The sequence below is a fragment of the Eptatretus burgeri genome, chromosome 4 (genome assembly GCF_056783735.1).
Source record: "Eptatretus burgeri isolate ZD-2024b chromosome 4, Ebu_testis_v1, whole genome shotgun sequence".
NCBI classification, from domain to species: domain Eukaryota; kingdom Metazoa; phylum Chordata; class Myxini; order Myxiniformes; family Myxinidae; genus Eptatretus; species Eptatretus burgeri.
The window spans coordinates 46,135,923-46,160,491 of NC_140964.1; the positions used below are offsets into that span (position 1 = coordinate 46,135,923).

General features: G+C 36.3%; 1 protein-coding gene across 8 annotated transcripts in view; it reads left to right on the forward strand.

Annotated features, from left to right (window-relative positions):
• Positions 1-24,569, forward strand: part of LOC147027960 (retinoic acid receptor beta-like) — a 184,073-nt gene that overhangs the window by 80,524 nt on the left and 78,980 nt on the right. Inside the window, exon 1 of one of the 8 annotated variants that reach the window (XM_085877848.1) lies at positions 2,950-2,968. The exons of 6 other annotated variants lie outside the window; for them this stretch is intronic. In XM_085877848.1, the coding sequence (XP_085733974.1) occupies positions 2,959-2,968 (10 nt within the window). In that variant the 5' untranslated portion in view covers positions 2,950-2,958. Of the gene's footprint in view, positions 1-2,949; positions 2,969-5,655; positions 6,235-24,569 lie in introns of those variants that run through there. One more of the 8 variants, XM_085877847.1, reaches the window with a different exon arrangement.

The following is a 24,569-nucleotide window of genomic DNA, read 5'->3' on the forward strand; positions in this document are numbered from 1 at the left end:
CATGTACCGATTTGGCTGCATTTCAGGAGCGTACAAGATGAGGGTTTTTGTAATATAGATAGATAGATAGATGTATGTATGCATATATATATATATACCTATATATATATATATATATATATATATATATATATATGTATATATATATATATATATATATATATATATATATATATATATATATATATATATAATGATAAACGAGGACCCACCCACATCTCTCACCTGTGAATGAAGGGAATAACCAATTATCTCTCACCTAATCAAGTAATTCTAGGTGGCTAAAATTATTTGAATAAATCGATCCCTCCCATTGTTTTCTAGCCATGAGAAATTGCATAAAGCAACCATGAAAGGCTACAGAGGTGCGAGATGTTGGTGGCTCTTCATTTTTCATTTATATTGTTACGAATCTACCACCCGCCCAGTGTGCGGACTGCCGCTTTTGCCAATGGCGGCCGTCTCGCCCACCGGACGGACAATTCAGTTGCGACCTTCTGGAACAACGCCGGAAACCAGTCACGGGTGTGCTCCAAACGCACACCACGGCCTAGTCAACACTCTACCCACGCGTGACAGGGTCAATCGCCGAATTATCGATATACCTCAGTATTCGCGCGGGCAGACTACCGAGAAACCGTACCTCAGCGAGGTCTGCTTGGACACGGACCGCTTAAGCGGTTCGTTCCGTTCTGGGATAACCGAGTGGTGTCTTATCGCGAGACCTCGCTGGACCCAATTTTTTATTGGCTATTAAAAAGCCTGCTTTATTCCGAGAGCAAGATAGCAGTTCAATTGGGGAAAAAGGACACGACGAACGGGTTAACATTCACACAAGGACATTTATTTATAATCTACATGTAAACAGGGATAAGCAGTCATGCAATGAATGGGAGAATGGGGACAAGACACGAGCAAGGTAAAAGCACTACAACCGTCTATGATTATTATTTACAAGCACTTACACAGTTCTACTTGCGGGACATGGCGCCACAACATTCACACAAATAAAAGCAAAGAAAGACCCCCTCAAAGGCAAGGGAGTCAGACTGGACCTGTAGGCCTTTATGTCCAAGGAGCCTGGTTGACCGAAGGGACTTCCAGAGGCCGCCGCAGGTTACCTCCACCCTCGTGGTGACTTGGTTGGGCGACCCTCGATGGACCCTTTCAAGCACCTCCACTGACTGTGACTGCTCCACCCAGACCGAGACCTCCACCGACCGACCAACAACCAACTCCCTTCGCTTCTCGGCTCGGTTCTCTCCACCAGCCCCCTACGCTGCGTCCAGCGCGCCCTTTTATTCCCAACGCTCCCGCCCTCCCCTCGCGGCCCGCAGGGGAAGAAGAATCTGCTGCCCTGGCTCCAAAGGGGTGGGGTGCCGGGCCCATTTTTCGCCCAAAAACAGGCCCCCACCCTCCATCACCTTTGACCCCTGGTTCAATCTGTCCTTCCCCTGTCCCAAAGCGCGGGAAAGCTGGAGGGAAAATCCCATGCATGGTGTTGAATCTCCTTCTTCTTTCTCCATGGCAGAGACAGTTTTGGATGCAGAGAGGGTTGTAGCGTGTTGTTGTGGAGAAGGTGATTGGTGGTGTGGTTGGTGGTTGAGGTGGTCGTGGTTGTTGTAATGGTGGCGTAGTTGGCATTGTGTGGTGGTCGTGAGGGTGGTGTGGTTTGGCGCTTGTAAAAAAGGTGGTTGGTGGTGTGGTTGGTCGTTGAGGTGGTCGTGGTTGTAATGGTGGCGTGGTTGGCGTTGTGTAGTGCTCCACAATAACGACAGCGAAAGAAAAACGGCTAACTCAAAGATCACAGCCCGTTCACACGAATAAATCCATTAAACAACGGTGGGGAAATCTATCTGAACACACACTTCGCGATATAACTGAACTAAGAACCTATATGGTGCTCTGCGAATTTCCACAGCCGTAACAATATGTTGACTCCTTTTGACTTTTACTAGTGGTACAAGCGTGGGAACCTTATTGATATGCTTTTCTCTCTGTGCTGTCTGGATGATTCACCAAGTGATGATACCATTCCAGTAGTTGAGGGGGTGTAGCGTTAGGATTTTCATGTGTGTACTATTTGAGAACGTCTTTACAGCTGTGGAGAAACTATGGGAAGGGTTTGAACCGGCAAAGGGCTTACTTTGGGTAGCCTTTCATCCTTGCATTTTGCAGCTTCTTCAGCTGGAAGAGCCTGGAAGGTCTATATGTATATGTATGTATATATATATATATATATATATATATATATATATATATATATATATATATATATATATATATATATATATATATATATATATATATATATATATATATATATATATACATATACACATACACATATTTTTGTATATATCATTGTGTCTGTCATAACTTTTTAAACATACACATTGAAAGCTCGCTGCAAATGTGCATGGAGTTATCAGACATGTTCTGCTTCATGAATCCTGCACATTTGCTCTTCATAATGCTTTTACAAAGCTCTCAGTCATTCCTCTGCATACATCGAGCAGCCATGGTTAATGAAGCAATGCAATGATGCTACACGGACGGTGCTTTCGACAGCGTAATATTCCACCTCGTTTTTCCAATCTGATTGTCCATCCACACAACTTTCACAATTGAGTTTCATTTGTGTGCTCAGAACATGCTTTGGACATGTACATTAGATCCACTTGGCTAAAGACATCGTTGCTTCCTCAATGTTACGGAACGTTTTCGAGAAGCCATGCGAATGGGTGTACTGATGTAAATTGTCCCTGCTCTTCTATCACCAGTCTCTCATCTCCTTTCTCTGCGTGGCTGCACAGAAATTTCACAGAGTGGTTATTTACCTGAAGTGGTATGTCTGGCATGCGGGCACCTGGAAAACCAAAAGGCTTTGCACCTGTATTTCACATGGGTTTACCTGAGTGAACACCATAATGGAAGAGCAAGTGTATGCACAGTCATATGGCTGAAGGTATCTTTTGACAAAGTTTTGCTTTAAAGTTTTTTATGTTCCAAAACCATGCAGTACAAATGGCTCAAAGTGTTCTCCTGAAGCTAGCTAGAATTCTTCTCCATGTTGGTGTGAAAGGTTATCAATTTCTTGTCAAACTTAGGTGAGCTCGTAGAAAGTTTGTGGTCGGAAAACCAACTGCATGAGCTTGTGAGTGTTCTACCACTGATCTGTGTGCTGTTTCATGGTGGCTTCAGTTCACTTAGCACTGTGCACTACTTGCTTTATAAAAGGAGCATATGAGAATTTGATTGTGCAGATGTAGATGTGGATCTCCTTTTCCAATAACAATATACAGTCTTATCACATTCAAATGAATTAAGCAAAACCATAACAAGTAGCATTATATCTAAAACCTTTTGTTCAAACTTCCTAAAATTAGCAGTGAGAATGCTTCCTTACAGTGTGTATGTGAGTAAGGAAATATTCATTGTCATTGCAATTGCAAAATAGACTGGAGCAGTTAAGGTGGACAGGTTTCTTAATACTCGTTATCATTGACTGACGGCAATAATGGCATTCAGAAGTAATTTATATTTTGAAATTGTTGACAACACTTGCTGCTCAGAGTTTAGTTGTACGATGTATTGGGATTGTGGAAAATCTTCGAGTGGTTCTTAACGAGGTCCTCCACACCTGTACGTGGACCTGGGATCGCTTGAAGCCCACAAACCGACGCCATGTTGCTATAATGCAATTAGCAGGCTCGCAAAGTACCATATTTCATGGACCAGGCGGTCAGACTCGGAGGGAGGCAGCTGTGGCCCAAGCCTCATCCCGTGAACGGCGCCATATTTCAGGCCTAATTGAAACGGAGCCGCATACAAATTGGACGCCTTAATCTGACTAATGATGAAGAATGCGGGTGGAATCTCATCATGCCAAACTGAGATGCGGGGTAATTGCGTTTCTGCCTCGAAATTAACATGACGGATGGAAAGTCCCATCCCCTATGCCGCCATGCTTCCCGCTGTTTCCCCCTGCTATCATGGTCCTCTGGGCTCGTTTTTAGTCTGGGCTCGTTGGAATATCTCTCTCTCTCTCTCTCTCTCTCTCTCTCTCTCTCTCTCTCTCTCTCTCTCTCTCTCTCTCTCTCTCTCTCTCTCTCTCTCTCTCTCTCTCTCTCTCTCTCTCTCTCTCTCTCTCTCTCTCTCTCTCTCTCTCTCTCACTCTCACTCTCACTCGCACTCTCACTCTCACTCTCACTCTCACTCTCACTCTCTCTCTCCTGTCTGTCCTATCTCTCTCACTCTCCTCACTCTCTCCCCCTGTCCCTCCCTCCACCTTCCTTCCTCTTTTTCTATCTCAATTTCCCTCCTACAGTCTTCCTAATTTATAAATCCCCACATTCTCTGCTCAACATTTCATCTTGCACTGCCTCGAATCCTCCGCATTTCATCTTCTTAAAAAAAATATATCATCACAACCTCCAAGCGTTCTCTCTCTCTTCTCTCTTCTCCCTCTCTCCCCTCCCTCTCTCCCCCTCCCTATCTCTTTCCCTCTCTCTTTCCCTCTGTCTTTCCCTCTCTCTTTCCCTCTCTTTTGTTGCCTCACAAAGTTAACGTATCATGTTCTGCAGTCTCTACTTCAAATTCCTCACCATCTTCTGTGCATTCTTTACCTTAAATGCCCTTTGCAGTTGTTTCTTCTCAACACTCCATCACTTTGCCACCTCACACTCTATCCCTCATCTTTATCCATTTCTCCTTGATAAAGGTCACCTTTTGCTATGTCTACCTTTGTTTTTCCTCAACTCTCTCCATTGTGACTGTTTTCTTCATTACTCAGTCCCCTCTCCCACTGTCTAACCTTATTGTTTTTCGTCCTCATCTCCCCACCTCTCTGCACGTCCCTCTCCCTGAAGTTAATCCCTATTCTTTCCTTTGTTCCTTTTCTCCATAGGTTTTTTTTTTCCTCATCACCCCTCCCTTCCCTTCCTTAATCGCCTCACAAACCCACGATACTTATTATTCTCATTTGCTTTAATGTTGTCCTTCGGTTGCAACTCCCCTGACCACCTCACTCCCCCCAACCAGTGATGGTGTCCATATTACGATGACTCCACATGACCATTGCTTAGTGTGGTCAGCAATACACCAGCATGTGCTGATATCTCCCTCGCTCTCTACTTTGCAATTTTTCTCCCCCTACCTACTCCGCTTAAGGCTTTTCTGCGTCCGGAGCCTCCACGGCCTCTCCAGGGGGGTCAGTGCGAGGTTGGCAGCGCGAGCGCAGTTCACGCCGAGTTCATGCGCATGGCATTAAGCGCACGCCCCATTCATCGCTCTGTGAGCGAGAGCCAGCGGGGGACACGAACCATTCACACCAACGGCTTGGGGGTGGCGAGTGTACTGAAGGTATCTTAGGGAGAATATGAAAGGTTACACTTGGAAGTAGAATTCCTGAGAAGTTGTGGTATCATTCATAATCACCCCTTTCTTCAGTAATTCTGAACCTATACCTACCATAAAACCTCATATTATTTCATCGGTATAATTTGCACCCCCACCACTCTCTCAGAGCCCAAGTTTCGCTTTGTCACTTCCCCACCGCTCCTTTGAGCGTCAGCTGCTGTGAGCAGGCGGGGCAGAGGTGGAGCCTCATGAAAGGCGTGGCCTCTGGGTGATTTGGATCCATTACAAGCTTTTAGGGTTTGTTGTCCGCAGTAACTTATGACTTGGTTTGTGGGAAGGGCCTACGGACTTCAAGTGTGGGACGAACGGTCGCTGCACGCAAAGGGGAGGGAGGAAGAGTGCTTGGCCGTGACTTTGGCTGCTCAAAAGAGGAGGAATAGTGCGGAGATATCCAGCCAGGGATTCTGAGTGTGAACACCATGGTCGGTCTTGTTCACTTTGACACTTTGGCATTGTTCGCTTGTTCAATGTTCTTTTGGATGCCGGAGTAATGGGGATGATCCTGCAAAGCTTTTCCCACCGCTGCAGCACATGGGACGAAGCATCATCCCAGCCGCGACGCCCATTGGAGTTGGGTGGCCGTGGACCCTTCTCACCTTAGTGGCTACCCAACCTGACTCCGGGTGTCGTGTCACCTGGCAGCCTCAACCATGTATGGCTGCGCGGGTAGCTTCGCGGGAATCCCTCAAACCGCACACCAGGAACCATGCGTGTGTGCCGTGCCTCCCACCTGCCTGCTTCAGCAGCATGGACGGCTCTCGTATCCCGCATCGATGCCTTACCCTGGCTGGCTCCAGTCCGAGGGTGTGCAAAGTACGTGCTCGCAGTGTTCGCGACTAATCTCATTTGCAAAAAGCCACCTCTCCTATCCCTTTCCACCCGGTTTGTGTTTTCCCGGCCGCATATCCCAACAACATACAGAAAACTCTCTATGGTCCATTTCCTGGTAGATTGTGTTCGGGTGGTGAAAAGGCAGGGAGGGAGTGCGGTGGGGGTGGGGGGATTCGGGTTATGACCCTCGTCGGTTAGGTCAACGAGGCTAATCACCTGGTATTTTCAATGCAGAGATTGAAAATATATTGGTTTTTGGTCTTTGGAATTAAAGGGCAGGAAGCAAACGGTGTTTACAAATGTCCTCTTTACATATTATCCTTCTATGAGAGACCTTTTGTAAATTCCAGAATTGCGATGTGTAATTAAATAGTCCAGGCAATAAACCTCCATTGCTGAGATTTTGTCCATGTGACGATATCTCAATCTGTATCTAAAACTCGGGATAACCAAATACATTGAAGTGAAATAACGGATATAGGAGATCTCCCACCCCATAAAACTGATTATGAAACAGTAAAGAGATTGATTCCACAGATAAAATGTTTATCTTGCTCTCAATAATTATAATGTGGGAGTCGATTCCACAGGGTGACCCCCACCCCCATCCTGGCTTCAATCATCCTCATCCAATCTTCCCCCACCCTCATCCCTTTCTCCTCCCATGTTCCTGTGGTCCTGGTTACGTACACCTCTCTAACTACAGAATCGTGGAACTCATGGCAAACACAGTCTGAGTAATCTTATTAAAAGGCGTCTTCCTGATCTGCACAAAACATAAGCCCAAATTGGTTTGACAAAATTTGAGCTCTTTGATTGTTATTAACGATTGTGGTGGTTTGGCATGATGATCACAGAGGTGGTGTACTAGCTGATTTTGCTACCTGGCCATGATCAGACTACAACATAAATCACCAACATCTTTCAGGCCATAATCCGATTAAAATATGGAACTCTTGTTCACCCTCTTCTCCATGCCATTAAGCCATTAACCCAATCAATGGCTTTCTTAAAGCAGCCGTGCTCAGTAGCAATTGGCTGTGATTTATGACCAGTGTTTAACTTGGTCACCTTTCTTGGTCACTCACTAATTAATAGGATTAGCCATTCAATTAAAGACATGAGATGCCATCACTGATTCAATTGTTAATCACAAGAGAAACAGTAGATTTAGCCTCACCACAAACAACATTGTCATAAATATGTCATGCAAGTATTTTAATGTACCATGGTTATTCTACATTAATGTTTGATGATTATTCTACATTATTGTTTAATGGTTATTATACATTATTCTTTTATGGTTATTATACATTATTGTCTAATGGTTATCCTACATTAATGTTTAATAGTTATTCTACAATATTGCTTAATGGTCATTCTACAATATTGTTTAATGGTTATCCCACTTTATTGTTTCATGGTTATCCTACATTAATGTTAAATGGTCATTCTACATTCTTGTTTAATGGTTATTCTACATTATTGTTTAATGGTTATCCTACGTTATTGTTTAATGGTTATCCTACATTATTGTTTAATGGTTATCCTACATTATTGTTTAATGGTTATTCTACATTGTTGTTTAATGGTTGTTCTACGTTGTTGTTTAATGGTTATTCTACGTTGTTGTTTAATGGTTATTCTACGTTATTGTTTAATGGTTATCCTACGTTATTGTTTAATGGTAATCCTACATTAATGTTAAATGGTCATTCTACATTCTTGTTTAATGGTTATTCTACATTATTGTTTAATGGTTATCCTACGTTATTGTTTAATGGTTATCCTACATTATTGTTGAATGGTTATTCTACAATATTGTTTAATGGTCATTCTACAATATTGTTTAATGGTTATCCCACTTTATTGTTTCATGGTTATCCTACATTAATGTTAAATGGTCATTCTACATTCTTGTTTAATGGTTATTCTACATTATTGTTTAATGGTTATCCTACGTTATTGTTTAATGGCTATCCTACATTATTGTTTAATGGTTATCCTACATTATTGTTTAATGGTTATTCTACATTTTATTTAATGGTTATCCTACATTATTGTTCAATGGTTATTCTATATTATTGTTTCATGGTTATTCTACGTTATTGTTTAATGGTTATTCTACATTATTGTTTAAAGGTCATTCTACATTATTGTTTAATGGTTATTCTACATTATTGTTTAATGGTTATTCTACATTATTATTTAATGGTTATTCTACATTATTGTCTAATGGCTATTCTACATTATTATTTAATGGTTATTCTACATGATTGTTTAATGGTTAATCCACATTTTATTTAATGGTTATTCTACATTATTGTTATTTAATGGTTATTCTACATTATTGTTTCATGGTTATCCTACATTAATGTTTAATGGTCATTCTGCATTATTGTTTAATGGTTATCCTACATTATTGTTTAATGGTCATTCTGCATTATTGTTTAATGGTTATTCTACATTATTGTTTAATGGTTATTCTACATTATTGTTAAATGGTCATTCTGCATTATTGTTTAATGCTTATTCCGCATTATTGTTTAATGGTTATCCTACATTATTGTCGAATGGTTATCCTACATTAATGTTCAATAGTTATTCTACAATATTGTTTTATGGTCATTCTACAATATTGTTTAATGGTTATCCCATTTTCTTGTTTCATGGTTATCCTACATTAATGTTTAATGGTCATTCTACATTAATGTTTAATGGTCATTCTACATTATTGTTTAATGGTTATTCTACATTATTGTTTAATGGTTATTCTACATTATTATTTAATGGTTATTCTACATTATTGTTTAATGGCTATTCTACATTATTATTTAATGGTTATTCTACATGATTGTTTAATGGTTAATCCACATTTTATTTAATGGATATTCTACATTATTGTTTAATGGTTATTCTACATGATTATTTTATGGTTATTCTACATTATTATTTAATGGTTATTCTACATTATTGTTTAATGGTTATTCTACACGATTGTTTAATGGTTATTCCACATAATTGTTTCATGGTAATCCAACATTATTGTTTTATGATTATTCTACATGATTGTTTAATGGTCATTCTACATTAATGTTTAATGGTTATCCTACATTAATGTTTAATGGTTATCCTACATTATTATTTAATGGTTATCCTTCATTAATGTTTAATGATTATCCTACATTATTGTTTAATGGTCATTCTACATTATTGTTTTATGGTTATTCTACGTTATTGTTTTATGGTTATTCTACATTATTGTTTCATGGTTATCCTACATTATTGTTTAATGGTCATTCTACATTATTGTTTCATGGTCATTCTATATTATTGTTTAATGGTCATTCTACATTATTGTTTAATGGTCATTCTACATTATTGTTTAATGGTCATTCGACATTATTATTTAATGGTTATTCTACATTATTGTTTTATGGTTATTCTACGTTATTGTTTTATGGTTATTCTACATTATTGTTTAATGGTTATCCTACATTATTGTTTAATGGTCATTCTACATTATTGTTTCATGGTCATTCTACATTATTGTTTCATGGTTATCCTACATTATTATTTAATGGTTATTCTACATTATTGTTTAATGGTCATTCTTGTTTAATGGTTATTCTATATTATTGTTTAATGGTCATTCTACATTATTGTTTAATGGTCATTCTACATTATTGTTTAATGGTCATTCTACATTATTATTTAATGGTTATTCTACATTATTGTTTAATGGTTATTCTACATTATTGTTTAATGGTCATTCTACGTTATTGTTTAATGGTTATCCTACATTATTGTTTAATGGTCATTCTACATTATTATTTAATGGTTATTCTACATTATTGTTTAATGGTTATTCTACATTATTGTTTAATGGTCATTCTACGTTATTGTTTAATGGTTATCCTACATTATTGTTTAATGGTCATTCTACATTATTATTTAATGGTTATTCTACATTATTGTTTTATGGTTATTCTACATTTTTGTTTAATGGTTATTCTACGTTATTGTTTAATGGTTATTCTACGTTATTGTTTAATGGTTATTCTACATTATTATTTAATGGTTATTCTACGTAATTGTTTAATGGTTATCCTACATTATTGTTTAATGGTTATCCTACATTATTGTTTTATGGTCATTCTGCATTATTGGTTAATGGTTATCAAACCTTATTGGTTAATTGTTATTCTACATTATTATTTAATGGTCATTCTTCGTTATTGTTTAATGGTTATCCTACATTATTGTTTAATGGTAATCCTACATTATTGTTTAATGGTTATTCTACGTTGTTGTTTAATGGTTATTCTACATTATTGTTTAATGGTTATTCTACACGATTGTTTAATGGTTATTCCACATTTTATTTCATGGCTTTCTACATTATTGTTTAATGGTTATTCTGCATTATTATTTTATGGTTATTCTACATTATTATTTAATGATTATTCTACATTATTGTTTAATGGTTATTCTACACGATTGTTTAATGTTTATTCCACATTTTATTTAATGGTTATTCTACATTAATGTTTAATGGTATTCTACATTGTTGTTTTACGGTTATTCTACGTTATTGTTTTATGGTTATCCTCCATTATTGTTTGTTTATTCCACATAATTGTTTCATGGTTATCCAACATTATTGTTTTATGATTATTCTACATGATTGTTTAATGGTCATTCTACATTATTATTTCATGGTTATCCTACATTAATGTTTAATGGTTATCCTACATTATTATTTAATGGTTATCCTTTATTAATGTTTAATGGTCATTCTACATTATTGTTTAATGGTTATCCTTCATTAATGTTTAATGGTCATTCTACATTATTGTTTAATGGTTATCCTTCATTAATGTTTAATGGTCATTCTACATTATTGTTTAATGGTTATCCTTCATTAATGTTTAATGGTCATTCTACGTTATTGTTTAATGGTTATCCTTCATTAATGTTTAATGGTCATTCTACATTATTGTTTAATGGTTATCCTACAATATTGTTTAATGGTCATTCTACATTATTGTTTAATGGTCATTCTACATTATTGTTTAATGGTTATTCTACATTATTATTTCATGGTTATCCTACATTATTGTTTAATGGTTATTCTACATTATTGTTCAATGGTCATTCTACGTTATTGTTTAATGGTTATTCTACGTTATTGTTTAATGGTTATTCTACATTATTATTAAATGTTTATCCTTCATTAATGTTTCATGATTATCCTACATTATTATTCAATGGTCATTCTACTTTATTGTTTAATGGTCATTCTACATTATTGTTTAATGGTTATCCTACATTATTGTTTAATGGTTATCCTACATTATTGTTTTATGGTCATTCTACATGATTGTTTAATGGTCATTCTACGTTATTGTTTAATGGTCATTCTACATTATTGTTTAATGGTTATCCTACATTATTGTTTAATGGTCATTCTACGTTATTGTTTAATGGTCATTCTACGTTATTGTTTAATGGTTATTCTACGTTATTGTTTAATGGTTATTCTACATTATTATTAAATGTTTATCCTTCATTAATGTTTCATGATTATCCTACATTATTATTCAATGGTAATTCTACATTATTGTTTAATGGTCATTCTACATTATTGTTTAATGGTTATCCTACATTATTGTTTAATGGTTATCCTACATTATTGTTTTATGGTCATTCTACATGATTGTTTAATGGTCATTCTACATTATTGTTTAATGGTCATTCTACGTTATTATTTAATGGTCATTCTACATTATTGTTTAATGGTTATCCTACATTATTGTTTAATGGTCATTCTACGTTATTGTTTAATGGTCATTCTACATTATTGTTTAATGGTTATCCTACATTATTGTTTAATGGTTATCCTACATTATTGTTTTATGGTCATTCTACATGATTGTTTAATGGTCATTCTACATTATTGTTTAATGGTCATTCTACGTTATTGTTTAATGGTCATTCTACATTATTGTTTAATGGTTATCCTACATTATTGTTTAATGGTTATCCTACATTATTGTTTTATGGTCATTCTACATGATTGTTTAATGGTTATCTACATTATTGTTTTATGGTCATTCTACATGATTGTTTAATGGTTATTCTACGTTATTGTTTAATCGCTATTCTACATTATTATTACATGGTTATCCTACATTATTGTTTAATGGTCATTCTACATTATTGTTTAATGGTTATCCTTCATTATTGTTTAATGGTTATTATACATTATTGTCTAATGGTTATCCTACATTAATATTTAATAGTTATTCTACAATATAGTTTAATGGTCATTCTACAATATTGTTTAATGGTTATCCCATTTTATTGTTTCATGGTTATCCTACATTAATGTTTAATGGTCATTCTACATTATTGTTTAATGGTTATCCTACATTATTGTTTAATGGTCATTCTACGTTATTGTTTAATGGTCATTCTACATTATTGTTTAATGGTTATCCTAAATTATTGTTTAATGGTTATCCTACATTATTGTTTTATGGTCATTCTACATGATTGTTTAATGGTCATTCTACATTATTGTTTAATGGTCATTCTACGTTATTGTTTAATGGTCATTCTACATTATTGTTTAATGGTTATCCTACATTATTGTTTAATGGTTATCCTACATTATTGTTTTATGGTCATTCTACATGATTGTTTAATGGTTATCTAGATTATTGTTTTATGGTCATTCTACATGATTGTTTAATGGTTATTCTACGTTATTGTTTAATCGCTATTCTACATTATTATTACATGGTTATCCTACATTATTGTTTAATGGTCATTCTACATTATTGTTTAATGGTTATCCTTCATTATTGTTTAATGGTTATTATACATTATTGTCTAATGGTTATCCTACATTAATATTTAATAGTTATTCTACAATATAGTTTAATGGTCATTCTACAATATTGTTTAATGGTTATCCCATTTTATTGTTTCATGGTTATCCTACATTAATGTTTAATGGTTATTCTACATTATTGTTTAATGGTTATTTTACGTTATTGTTTAATGGTTATTCTACAATATTGTTTAATGGTTATCCCATTTTATTGTTTCATGGTTATCCTACATTAATGTTTAATGGTCATTCTACATTCTTGTTTAAAGGTTATTCTACATTATTGTTTAATGGTCATTCTACATTATTATTTAATGGTAATTCTACATTATTGTATAATGGTTATTATTCATTATTATTTAATGGTTACTCTACATTATTGTTTAATGGTTATTCTACATTATTGTTTAATGGTTACTCTACGTTATTGTTTAATGGTTATTATTCATTATTATTTAATGGTTATTCCACATTTTATTTAATGGTTATTCTACATTAATGTTTAATGGTTATCCTCCATTATTGTTTGTTTGTTCCACATAATTGTTTCATGGTTATCCAACATTATTGTTTGTTTGTTCCACATAATTGTTTCATGGTTATCCAACATTATTGTTTTATGATTATTCTACATGATTGTTTAATGGTTATTCTACATTATTGTTTAATTGTTATTTTACATGATTGTTTAATGGTTATTCCACATTTTATTTAATGGTTATTCTACATGAATGTTTAATGGTTATCCTCCATTATTGTTTGTTTATTCCACATAATTGTTTCATGGTTATCCAACATTGTTGTTTTATGATTATTCTACATGATTGTTTAATGGTTATTCTACATTATTGTTTCATGGTTATTCTACATTATTGTTTTATGGTCATTATACATTATTGTTTAATGGTTATTCTACATTATTGTTTAATGGTTATCCTACATTATTGTTCAATGGTTATCCTACATTATTGTTTATTGGTTATCCTCCATTATTGTTCAATGTTTATTCTGCATTATTGTTTAATGTTTATTCTACATTATTGTTTAATGGTTATTCTACATTATTGTTTAATGGTTATCCTACATTATTGTTTTATGGTTATCCTACATTAATGTTTCATGGTTATCCTACATTTTTGTTTATTGCTTATCCTCCATTATTGTTTAATGTTTATTCTGCATTATTGTTTAATGGTTATCCTACATTATTGTTCAATGGTTATCCTACATTTTTGTTTATTGCTTGTCCTCCATTATTGTTTAATGTTTATTCTGCATTATTGTTTAATGGTTATCAAACATTATTGTTTCATGGTTATTCTACATTATTGTTTCATGGTTCCCCAATATGAATGGCTATCCTACAATTTTGTTTAATGTTTATCCTACAATATTGTTTCATAGTTATTCTACAATATTGTTTCATGGTCACCCGACATGAATGGTTATCATGCAATATTGTTTAATGGTTATCCTACAATATTGTTGAATGGGTATCCTATCCTACGTTATTGTTAATAGTTCTCCTACATTATTGTTTAATGGTTATTCTACATTATTGTTTAATGGTCAGGTCAGGTCAGGTATGGGAGCATGTGCCGGAACAGCACGTCACTGCGTCCACTTTCCGCCGGTACTCCAGGGGCCTCCGTCTGGCCATCCCCCAGGCAGATGATTTGGTGATTTTAATGGTGATCTGACGTTATTGTTCAATGGTTATTCTATGTTGTTGTTGTTGAATGGTTATTCTGCATCATTGTTTAATGCTTATTCTACATTATTGTTTAATGGGTATCCTACATTATTGTTTTATGGTTATCCTGCATTATTGTTTCATGGTAATCCTATATTAATGTTTTATGGTAATCCTACATTATTGTTTAATGGTCATCCTACATAATTGTTTAATCTTTATTCTACATTATTGTTTCTGGGTGAATACCACGTTAATGTTAAATGGTTTTCCTACATATTGTTTCATGGTTATCCCATGTTATTGTTCATTTGTTATCCGATGTTATTGTTCAATTGCTCTCCTGCAATATTGTTTAATGGTTATCCTAAGTGCTCTCACTCATTAAACAGTTGCAATATCGACTTGAAAGAACCAAATTGATTTCTAGGTTTTTGTTTTTTCAGAGATCATGGAGATATGACAAAGTTATCCCAGCAATTCCTTGCTCAACGAGCAATTTAATTTAATGGTTATCTTACATTATTGTTTTATGGTTATACTGTTGTGGGCCGGGTATCGGCTGCGAGCACGACCGCTAGGTGGAGCAGTAGGGTCGACTCCACCGAACACCCGGAATCTAGATCGTACCTTTTGGAAAACTCCGAAAGGTACGGATCCCTTACAGGACTGTGAATTGTCAATAAATCAACCACGTGGGACAGGGTTATCTGCCAAACTTCAAAATACCTAGAGGCCCACGTGGCGAGGTACCGAGGATTCACACCCTCGACGGCACTCGTACGGGACGAGCCATATGCGTACTCGACCAGTGCGTAACCCAAGCGGATGGTTACCGAGGTCCCGTCAGTCCAAATGTATACAGCTATGGCAACAACGGCCTTTTTAATTCCCCAACACACACCGTGCAAAGCCACTGAAGGAAAGGACAAAGATGAGCTAAAACATTCAACAAAAGGAATATTTATTTACAATAGGTGGGGAAGGAACACATAAAGGGCAGAGTTGAACTGACTATAGGAAATGAAATGCAATGTACAAGCAAAAGCACTTATCCAGTTTCTACTTAAAGACGGGGCCCCATAGACACACACACGCACACAGATACCCAGAAAGAAAAATGGACCTTCCCGCCTCGTGCGGTTTGGCCGAGACGAGCGAACCAGACCGGCGTCGAGATAAGTCCAGACCACCGCTCTTGTCGAGGTCAGACCAGACCAGCCCAGCATCGGTGACAAGACGAGAGCAGAAGTGCCCACGAGATGCGACCAGCCCAGCGCCAGCGGGATGCATCCAGCCCAGCGCCAGCGAGATGTGTTCCGCGCTCAGCATCGAGAGATGCATTCCGCGCTCGAGCAGACCAGACGCTAATATTTGTTCTCTCTTTCCTAGTCTTTCTCTCGCGTGGGCCACTCGTACATGGCCTGCTCTCATTGGGCGGACCGCGTGTTACGGCTCTGCCTCCTTGCAAAGGACCGCCCCTCCAACAGGAAGAGGAATAACAGTATCCCGCGCTGGCTTCCCATTGGACGAACGCCTCGGCTTTGCACGCGCGTCGCTCATTGGGCGCAAAATGACGCATACCCTTACTTGGCGCCAGGTCAGACGAAACGCTTCATGAGCGTGCCTCGCGCGGACAATGCCGCGAGCAGAGTGTTGTTGTTGGCGTTGTTGTTGTAAAAAATCCTTACTATCAAAATAACTTTACAGTGCATGTAACATTTAATTCCCATTAGACACGGGTAGGGGGGCCCGAACGAGAAACACACACTTATTGAAATAACTAATCTACGGGGACGGCTGTCTGTCTGTGTGCACAAGGTTTCCGGATTCGTAACAATACCACGTACATGTTTAATGGGTATCCCATGTTATTTTTTAATGTTTATCCTACATTATTGTTAATTTCCGGAATGAGGAATCCTTTGGATTTCGGCAATTATGTTGGTCGGTTGTGTGTGTCATTCTGTGTGTCTATCTGTTTGTTTGTGTGTTTGTTTACCCTGTAGCAGCCACACCGTTTCAGCGATCATGACCAAACTGGGTACAGATGTCGGCCATGGTCCAACTTAAACACTTGTCGTTTTTGGTGAATCTTGGTCAAAGGTCAAGGTCACCGAAAAAGCGAAATTCTTATTTTCACTATAACGTCCGCTAAAATGGTCGTATCGACTTCAAACCAAATCCAAAATGTGCATCTTCCAATTCTGCATCCAAACATATGACTCATTGGGGTGTCACACCAACACCATTCTTAGTGGTCGGGCGTCGAATGTCAGGGGGGTCGGGTCAAAAATTTCAAATTGCGTTAAAAACGCCATTTCAAGTCTGATTGACTTCCAAGTTATGATCATGACCAAACTAAGTGCTATAACTCATTAAACAGTAGCACTATCGACTTATAAGAACCAAATTGATTTCCAGGTTTTTGCTTTTTCAGAGACATGGAGATATGACAAAGTTATTCCGGGAATTCCTTGCTCAACGAGCAATTTCATTTGTTTGTTTGTGTGCAGGATATCTCAAACAGTTGTTGGCAGAACCAGATGAAATTTTGTGGACAAGTTTGGGTGTGTGACAAGTACGAACTGATGAAATTTTGGTGAAGATCTGGATCCGAATCCGACAAATAAAATTTTAAAAGTGATCTTTCACCATTGAGAGATCGGGCCAAAATGATACAGAGCACAATATCTCAAAAAGTTGTGGACGGATTCGGACGAAACTCGGTGTGCACGTTGAGTTTGTGATCATGATGAATTTGTTCGATTTTGGTGAAGATCCAAATCCGGATCGAGACACGAGAATTATTCAGTTTTTAAAGTGATTCTTCACCATTGAAAGATTTGGCCAAAACGATATATAAAGCATGATATTTACCCTTGCCAAAGGAAAGGATATTGCATTTGTGTCCGGTTGTTTGTCTGTTTGTTACTTGCAAAATCGAAGATTTTTCAAGTATATTGGTCAGTTTATTTTGTTTTGCTGTCTGTTTGTCACTTACAGGTCACAATTTTAAACCGATCTTCACGAAACTTCAGCACATGGTAGCGTTTGTCATAGGCAAGAAGTCTATTGTTTTTGTGGTCAAAAGGTCAGAAGGTCAATATAGGCCCAAGGTCAACAACTAAGGTGGTATTTCTAAAATCCTCAATTTTGAACCCATTGACTTGAAATTTGAAGAGGATTTGCATATATGGGCGCTGGATTCAACCACTAATTATTTTGGAGGTCAACATAGGCCAAAAGGTCAACATAATCCCAAGGTCAACAACTAAGGTGGTTTTTCTAAAATGCTCAATTTTCATCCGATTGACTTGAAATTTGAAGAGGATTTATATTTCAGGTCACTGAATTAAACCAGCGAATTATTTTTGAGGTCAACATAGATCAAAAGGTCAACATAATCCCAAGGTCAACAACGAAAGAGGTATTGCTAAAATCCTCAATTTTCATGTCATTGACTTGAAATTTGAAGAGGATTCATATTTCATGTCAATGAATTAAACCAGCCAATTATTTTTGAGGTCAACATTGGTCAAAAGGTCAACATAGTCCTAAAGTCAACAACTAAGGTGGTATTTATAAAATCCTCAATTTTCATCTAATTGACTTGAAATTTGAAGAGGAAATATGATTCAGGCCACTGAATTCAACCAGCCAATTATTTTTGAGATCAACATGGACCAAAAGATCAACATGGGCCCAAGGTCAATAACTTAGGTGGTATTTCTAAAATCCTCAATTTTTATCAGATTGACTTGAAATTTGAAAAGGATTTGTATTTCAGGTCTCTGGATTCAACCAGCCAATTTTTTTGAGGGCAACATGGACCAAAAGATCACCAAAGGCCTAAGGTCAGCAACTTAGGTGGTATTTCTAAAATCCTCAATTTTCATCCGAATGCCTTGAAATTTGAAGAGGATTTATGTTTCCGATCACTGAATTCAACAATCCAATTAGTTTTAAGATCAACATCGACCAAAACATCAACATCGGCCGTATTTCAAAAATTGTCAATTTTCATCCGATTCACTTAAAATTTGAAGATGCGTTACATATTTGGTCAGTGAATTCAACCACCAATTATTTTTGAGGTCATATTTGTTTTATGGATTTTGCAAGTGTCGTACTCTGCACAATGTTTCTTCTTGTTTGTCTGTTTGTTTGTTTGGCCGCACAGAACTTCTGTGTTTTTCTCCACAACCGCTTGTCGGGTTGAGATGAAATTTTCACCATTGGTGCGACAACTCATGTAGAATGTTTATGATATATAATTATGCCATCATTGACCGTGTGGTGTGGCAGCCATATTGGAAATACAGAAAAACTTTGGACCTCTGTATCTCTGAAACCGCAGCAAGGAAATCATTGAAACTTGGTACATGGCAAGTATTCCTCATGGAGAATTAGTGTGATTTTTTTTTCATGACATCATAGGTGCCCTGGTTATGACATCATAATTGCATATGTAGAACGCCACATCCAATCACTATGAAAATATTTGAGGGTCATCTAGTGATAAAATGGCCACAGAAAAAAAATTCATGACGTCATCGGTCACGTGATTTGGCAGCCATATTGTTAAAAATAAAAACCTTCTTCTCTAAAGTGGCTGAACAGATCGAGGTGAGTCTTTATAAATATGACTGCCTATCCATGAGGAACAAAAGGTTCACACATGTGATGTCATTGGTCATATGGTTTGGCAGCCATATTGGATTTACCCCAAAAACTATGAAAATACACCATTCAAAAGAAGTCCTGGCATGTGCTTGCAATCTGTGATTGCTCTTTTTTCTTCTTCAAAAATGTATTGGGCCTGATATATTCTTGTGGATCAGGCATTACGTAGCGGAGGTATACACTCCACCAAGTGCCTTTGTAGTTGTTTAATGGTTACCCTACATCAATGTTTAATAGTTATCCTCCATTATTGTTTAATGCTTACCCTCCATTATTGTTTAATGGCTATCCTTTATTGTTGTTTAATGGTTATCCTACATATTTTTTAAGGGTTTTTTTTACTCGATTGTTTAATGGTTATCCTATGTTATTGATTAATGGTTATTCTACATTATTGTTAAATGGTTATCCTACAGCATTCTTTCATGGTTATCGACATTACTGCATCATGGTTATCCTACGTTATTGTTTAATGGTTATCCTGCGTTATTGTTCTGTAATATTCCTACATTAATGTGGAATGGTATTCTGAAATTAATGTGGAATGGTAATCCAACATTAATGTTTAATGGTTATCCACATTATTGCTTCATGGTTATCCACTTTATTGTTTAATGGTATCTGACATTATTGTTTATTGGTTATCCTACATTATTGTTTCATGGTTATCCTCCATTATTGCCTATCCATGAGGAGCATATCCACGCCTGGTGTTGGCTTAATGGTTAGGGTGGCAGGCTTTGGATCCTAGGGTCCTGACTTCAAATCCCGCTCAGCTGTTGAATTAATACCAGGTGGAGTTAACTTGACCTGTCATCCTTCCAAGGTCACCAAAATGAGTGCCAGCGTGCTGGTATACTGTGTTGGAGTGGTGACCCCCCCAGGATTGTGCCCAATAGCCAAGGAGACTGCTTAGGCAGCACTAACACTCTGCGCAGAGTATGGTCCCAATCTCCTCCTTGTCCTCCTGCATTATTGTTCAATGCTCATCCTTTGTTGTTGTTTAATGGTTATCCCACATTATTAACGGGTATCCTCCATTATTGTTGAATGATTATCCTTCATTACAGTTTATTGGTTATTCACATTATTGCTTCATGGTTATCCTATATTATTGTTTAATGGTATCCTACATTTTTGTTTGATTATCCTCCATTATTGTTCAATGGTTATCCTTCATTATTGTTTAATGTTCATCCTACATTTTTGTTTAATGGTTATCCTATGTTATTGTTTAAGGGTTATCCTGTTTTCCTGTTTAATGGTTATCCTACATTAACGTGTTGTGGTTATCTTACATTATTGTTCAATGGTTATCTGTTGTTATTGTTTAATGGTTATCCTCCATTATTGTTTCATCGTTATCCTGCATTGTTGTTTAATGGTTATCTTACATTATGTTGTTTAATGGTTATCCTACATTGTTGCTTAATGGTTATTCTACATTATTGTTTAATGGTTATCCCACATTACTGTTTAATTGTTATCCTACATTATTGTTTAATGCTTATCTTACATTATTGGTTTATGGTTATCTGACATTATTGTTTAATGGTTATCCAACATTATTGTTTGATGGTTATCCTATGTTAATGTTTATTTGTTAATCGACATTATTGTTTAATGGTTATCCTACATTATTGTTTAATGCTTATCCTACATTATTGTTTGATGGTTATCCTTCATTGTTGTTTCATGGTTGTCCTCCATTAATGGTTAATGTTTATCCTACATTCGTGTTTAATGGTTATCCATCATTTTTGTTTAATGCTTATCCTTCATTGTTGTTTCATGGTTATCCGACATTCATGTTTAATGGTATCCAGCATTATTGTTTCATGCTTATCCTCCATTATTGTTTCATCATTATCTTGCATTGTTGTTTAATGGTTATCTTTCATTATATTGTTTAATGGTTATCTGACATTGTTGCTTAATGGTTATTCTAAATTATTGTTTAATGGATATCCTGCATTACTGTTTAATTGTTATCCTACACGATTGTTTCATGGTTAGCCTACATTATTGTTTAATGGTTATCCTACATTATTGTTTAATGGTTATCCAACATTATTGTTTAATGGTTATCCTAAGTTAATGTTTATTGGTTATCCTACATTAATGTTTCATGGTTATCCAACATTATTGCTTAATGGTTATCCGACATTGTTGTTTAATTGTTATGCTACATTGTTTTTTCATGGTTATGTTACGTTATTGTTTCATGAAAATTATCCTTTGTTATTGTTTAATGGTTATTGTACATTATTGTTTTATGGTTATCCTCTCTTATTAACCTCGCCACCAAAGGTGAATGGCGGCTATGTTTTCACCCCTGTTTGTCTGTCAATCCCTTCCAGATCATATTTTCACTCTGATGTTCACGAAGCTTCACCACCTGGTAGAGGTAGTGACAAGCTGGAAGCTTATTGTTGTTGAGGGCATTAGGTCCAAAGGTCAAGGTCACAAATTGTTATCTCTCATCCGATTCACTTGATATCAATGTATATTCAAAATAAAAATAAATTACTGCACCGTAGTCCCAAGAAGGAAGTCAGACATAACAACACACACACACACACACACACACACACACACACACACACACACACACACACACACACACACACACACACACACACACACACACACACACACACACACACACACACACACACACACACACACACACATACATACACACACACACACACACACACACACACACACACACACACACACACACATCCCACACATCCCACACATCCCACACATCCCACACATCCATACATATTCCTGTACATACAATCATACATATATAGACACACACAAAACATGTATTATGTACTGGTACGTACTTACAAAAGCTATTTTATTTGATGTTATAACCTTAACTGATAAGCAATTTACTGACTTCCCAACTGCCCGGACCATCAGCTGGGCACCGTTTTTCATCGAGGTTTTGATACTTTCCACCCAGAGCCTCTCCAAACGGCGGATCCACAACCCCAGTCGCCAATTCAACATCAGTAGATTACTCAACATCAATGGACCCACAACCTCAAAGTTATGTCCAGACAGAGAGTCAACAAAGCAATGCAATATCCTCATTCAAACTCATATAATTATCTCTTTTATTTAATGTATTACTTCATATGAATAACTTTATTCATACACCACTTTATACGATAATGTATTAAGCGATAAACACTTTACCGTGTAGACATGTCCATTACACAGCACTTCCATCCAACCATAGACTCAAACTGTCATTCAAATATTGAAATTGTCATCAATAACTGATAATAACAAGCTCCACTGTGTATCCAATAAACCACAAACAAATTATTTTAATCCTTATTTATATTGCATTTGATAAATAATATATATTTAATTTCAATTTTATTGTATTTTATTTTATTTATTACTTTGCAAAAAAATTTTTTTTCACAAGTTCATCACCTCTGTTTGTTTGTGACTTGGCAAAAAATATACATTTTTTGACAAGTATGTTGATCGCCTGTTTGTTTGCTTGTTTTTGTTTGTTACTTGGCAAAAATACTATTTTTTGACAAGTATGTTGATCACCTCCGTTTGTTACTTGGTGAAAAAAACAATAATTTTAACAAGTATGATGATCGCCTGCATTCATTTTTAGATCCTCGTGGAGGATCTCCAAGTCTTACTCACGTTGTTGTTCTTCATCTTCTTCTTGTGGACTTTTTTGTTTCACAGCCTCCAGTTTTCATCGAAACTTCCTGAAACTTGGCATATATATGTAAAAATACCCTGCACAGACAGTAACCATCTCCGATTTTGAAAATTCCTCCTCGAAAAAAAGTTATGACGTCAAAATATCTCCGCTAATGGAAATCGCCGAAAAAATTATCTCCGAAACTGGGCAAGCTTTTTTAATTCTGTTTGCGGGAATCAAACAGGGCATTAGCGAAGATGAATTACCGCACATATGATAAATCACTATGACGTCATATCAATTTTATGACGTCATTCCTATTTTTTGACATTTTTTGTTTCACAAACCAGAGTTTTCATCGGATCTTCGTGAAACTTGCCATGTATATGCAGAAAGCCCACACACAGGCAGTAACCATCTCCGATTTTGCAAATTCTTCCTAGAAAAAAAAGTTGACGTCATAATATCGCTGCTAATGGAAATCGCCGGTGCCATTATCTCCGAAACTAGGCAAGCTGTTTGAATTTTGTTTGCGGGAATCAAGTCGGGCATTAGCACAGATAATTTATCGCAAACCTGATACATCACAATGACGTCATATTCGTTTTTATGACGTCATCATTAAGAGGACGAGGATCTAAGCTCATTTGAGCTTGTTTTGTTTTTTGTTCATTTGTTCGTTTGTTTGTAATTGTCTGTATGCTTGTTTGGCCTCCAGCCCAAACCGCTCAACCGACCGTTCTGAATTTTTTGGAGATTAATGTCACTGACCCTGCGGCGGTTCCACATTGAAATTACATAAAATTTGGTCAACCAAAGAGTCAATTTGAGCCACATTTTCTAAAATCCTCAAATTTCATCCAGTTAACTTAAAATTTGAACAGGATTGGCAGAACAGGTCAATGAATTCAACCACCTTTTTATTTTTTAGGTTAACTAGGTCAAAAGGTCAACTTAGGCTCTAAGGTCAACCCAACATAGGCCAAATTTTTTAATTGGTTCTAAAATTGTCAATTTTTATCCAATTGACTTGAAATTTGAAGATGTTTGCAACGTGGTTCACTGAATTCAAGCACCAATTATTTTTGAGATCAGCATAGGCCAAAAAGGTCAATTTGGGCCAACTTTTCTAAAATCCTAAATTTTCATGCAATTGACTTGAAATTCGAAGAGCATTTTCATGTCACGTCACTGAATTCAACCACCTATTAATTTTGAGGTAAACATAGGCCAAAAGGTCAAAATAGGCCAAAAGGCCAATTTGGGCCAGATTTTCTAAAATCCTTGATTTTGATCCGATTGACTTGAAATTTGAAGACCATTTGCATATCAGCCTACTGAATTCA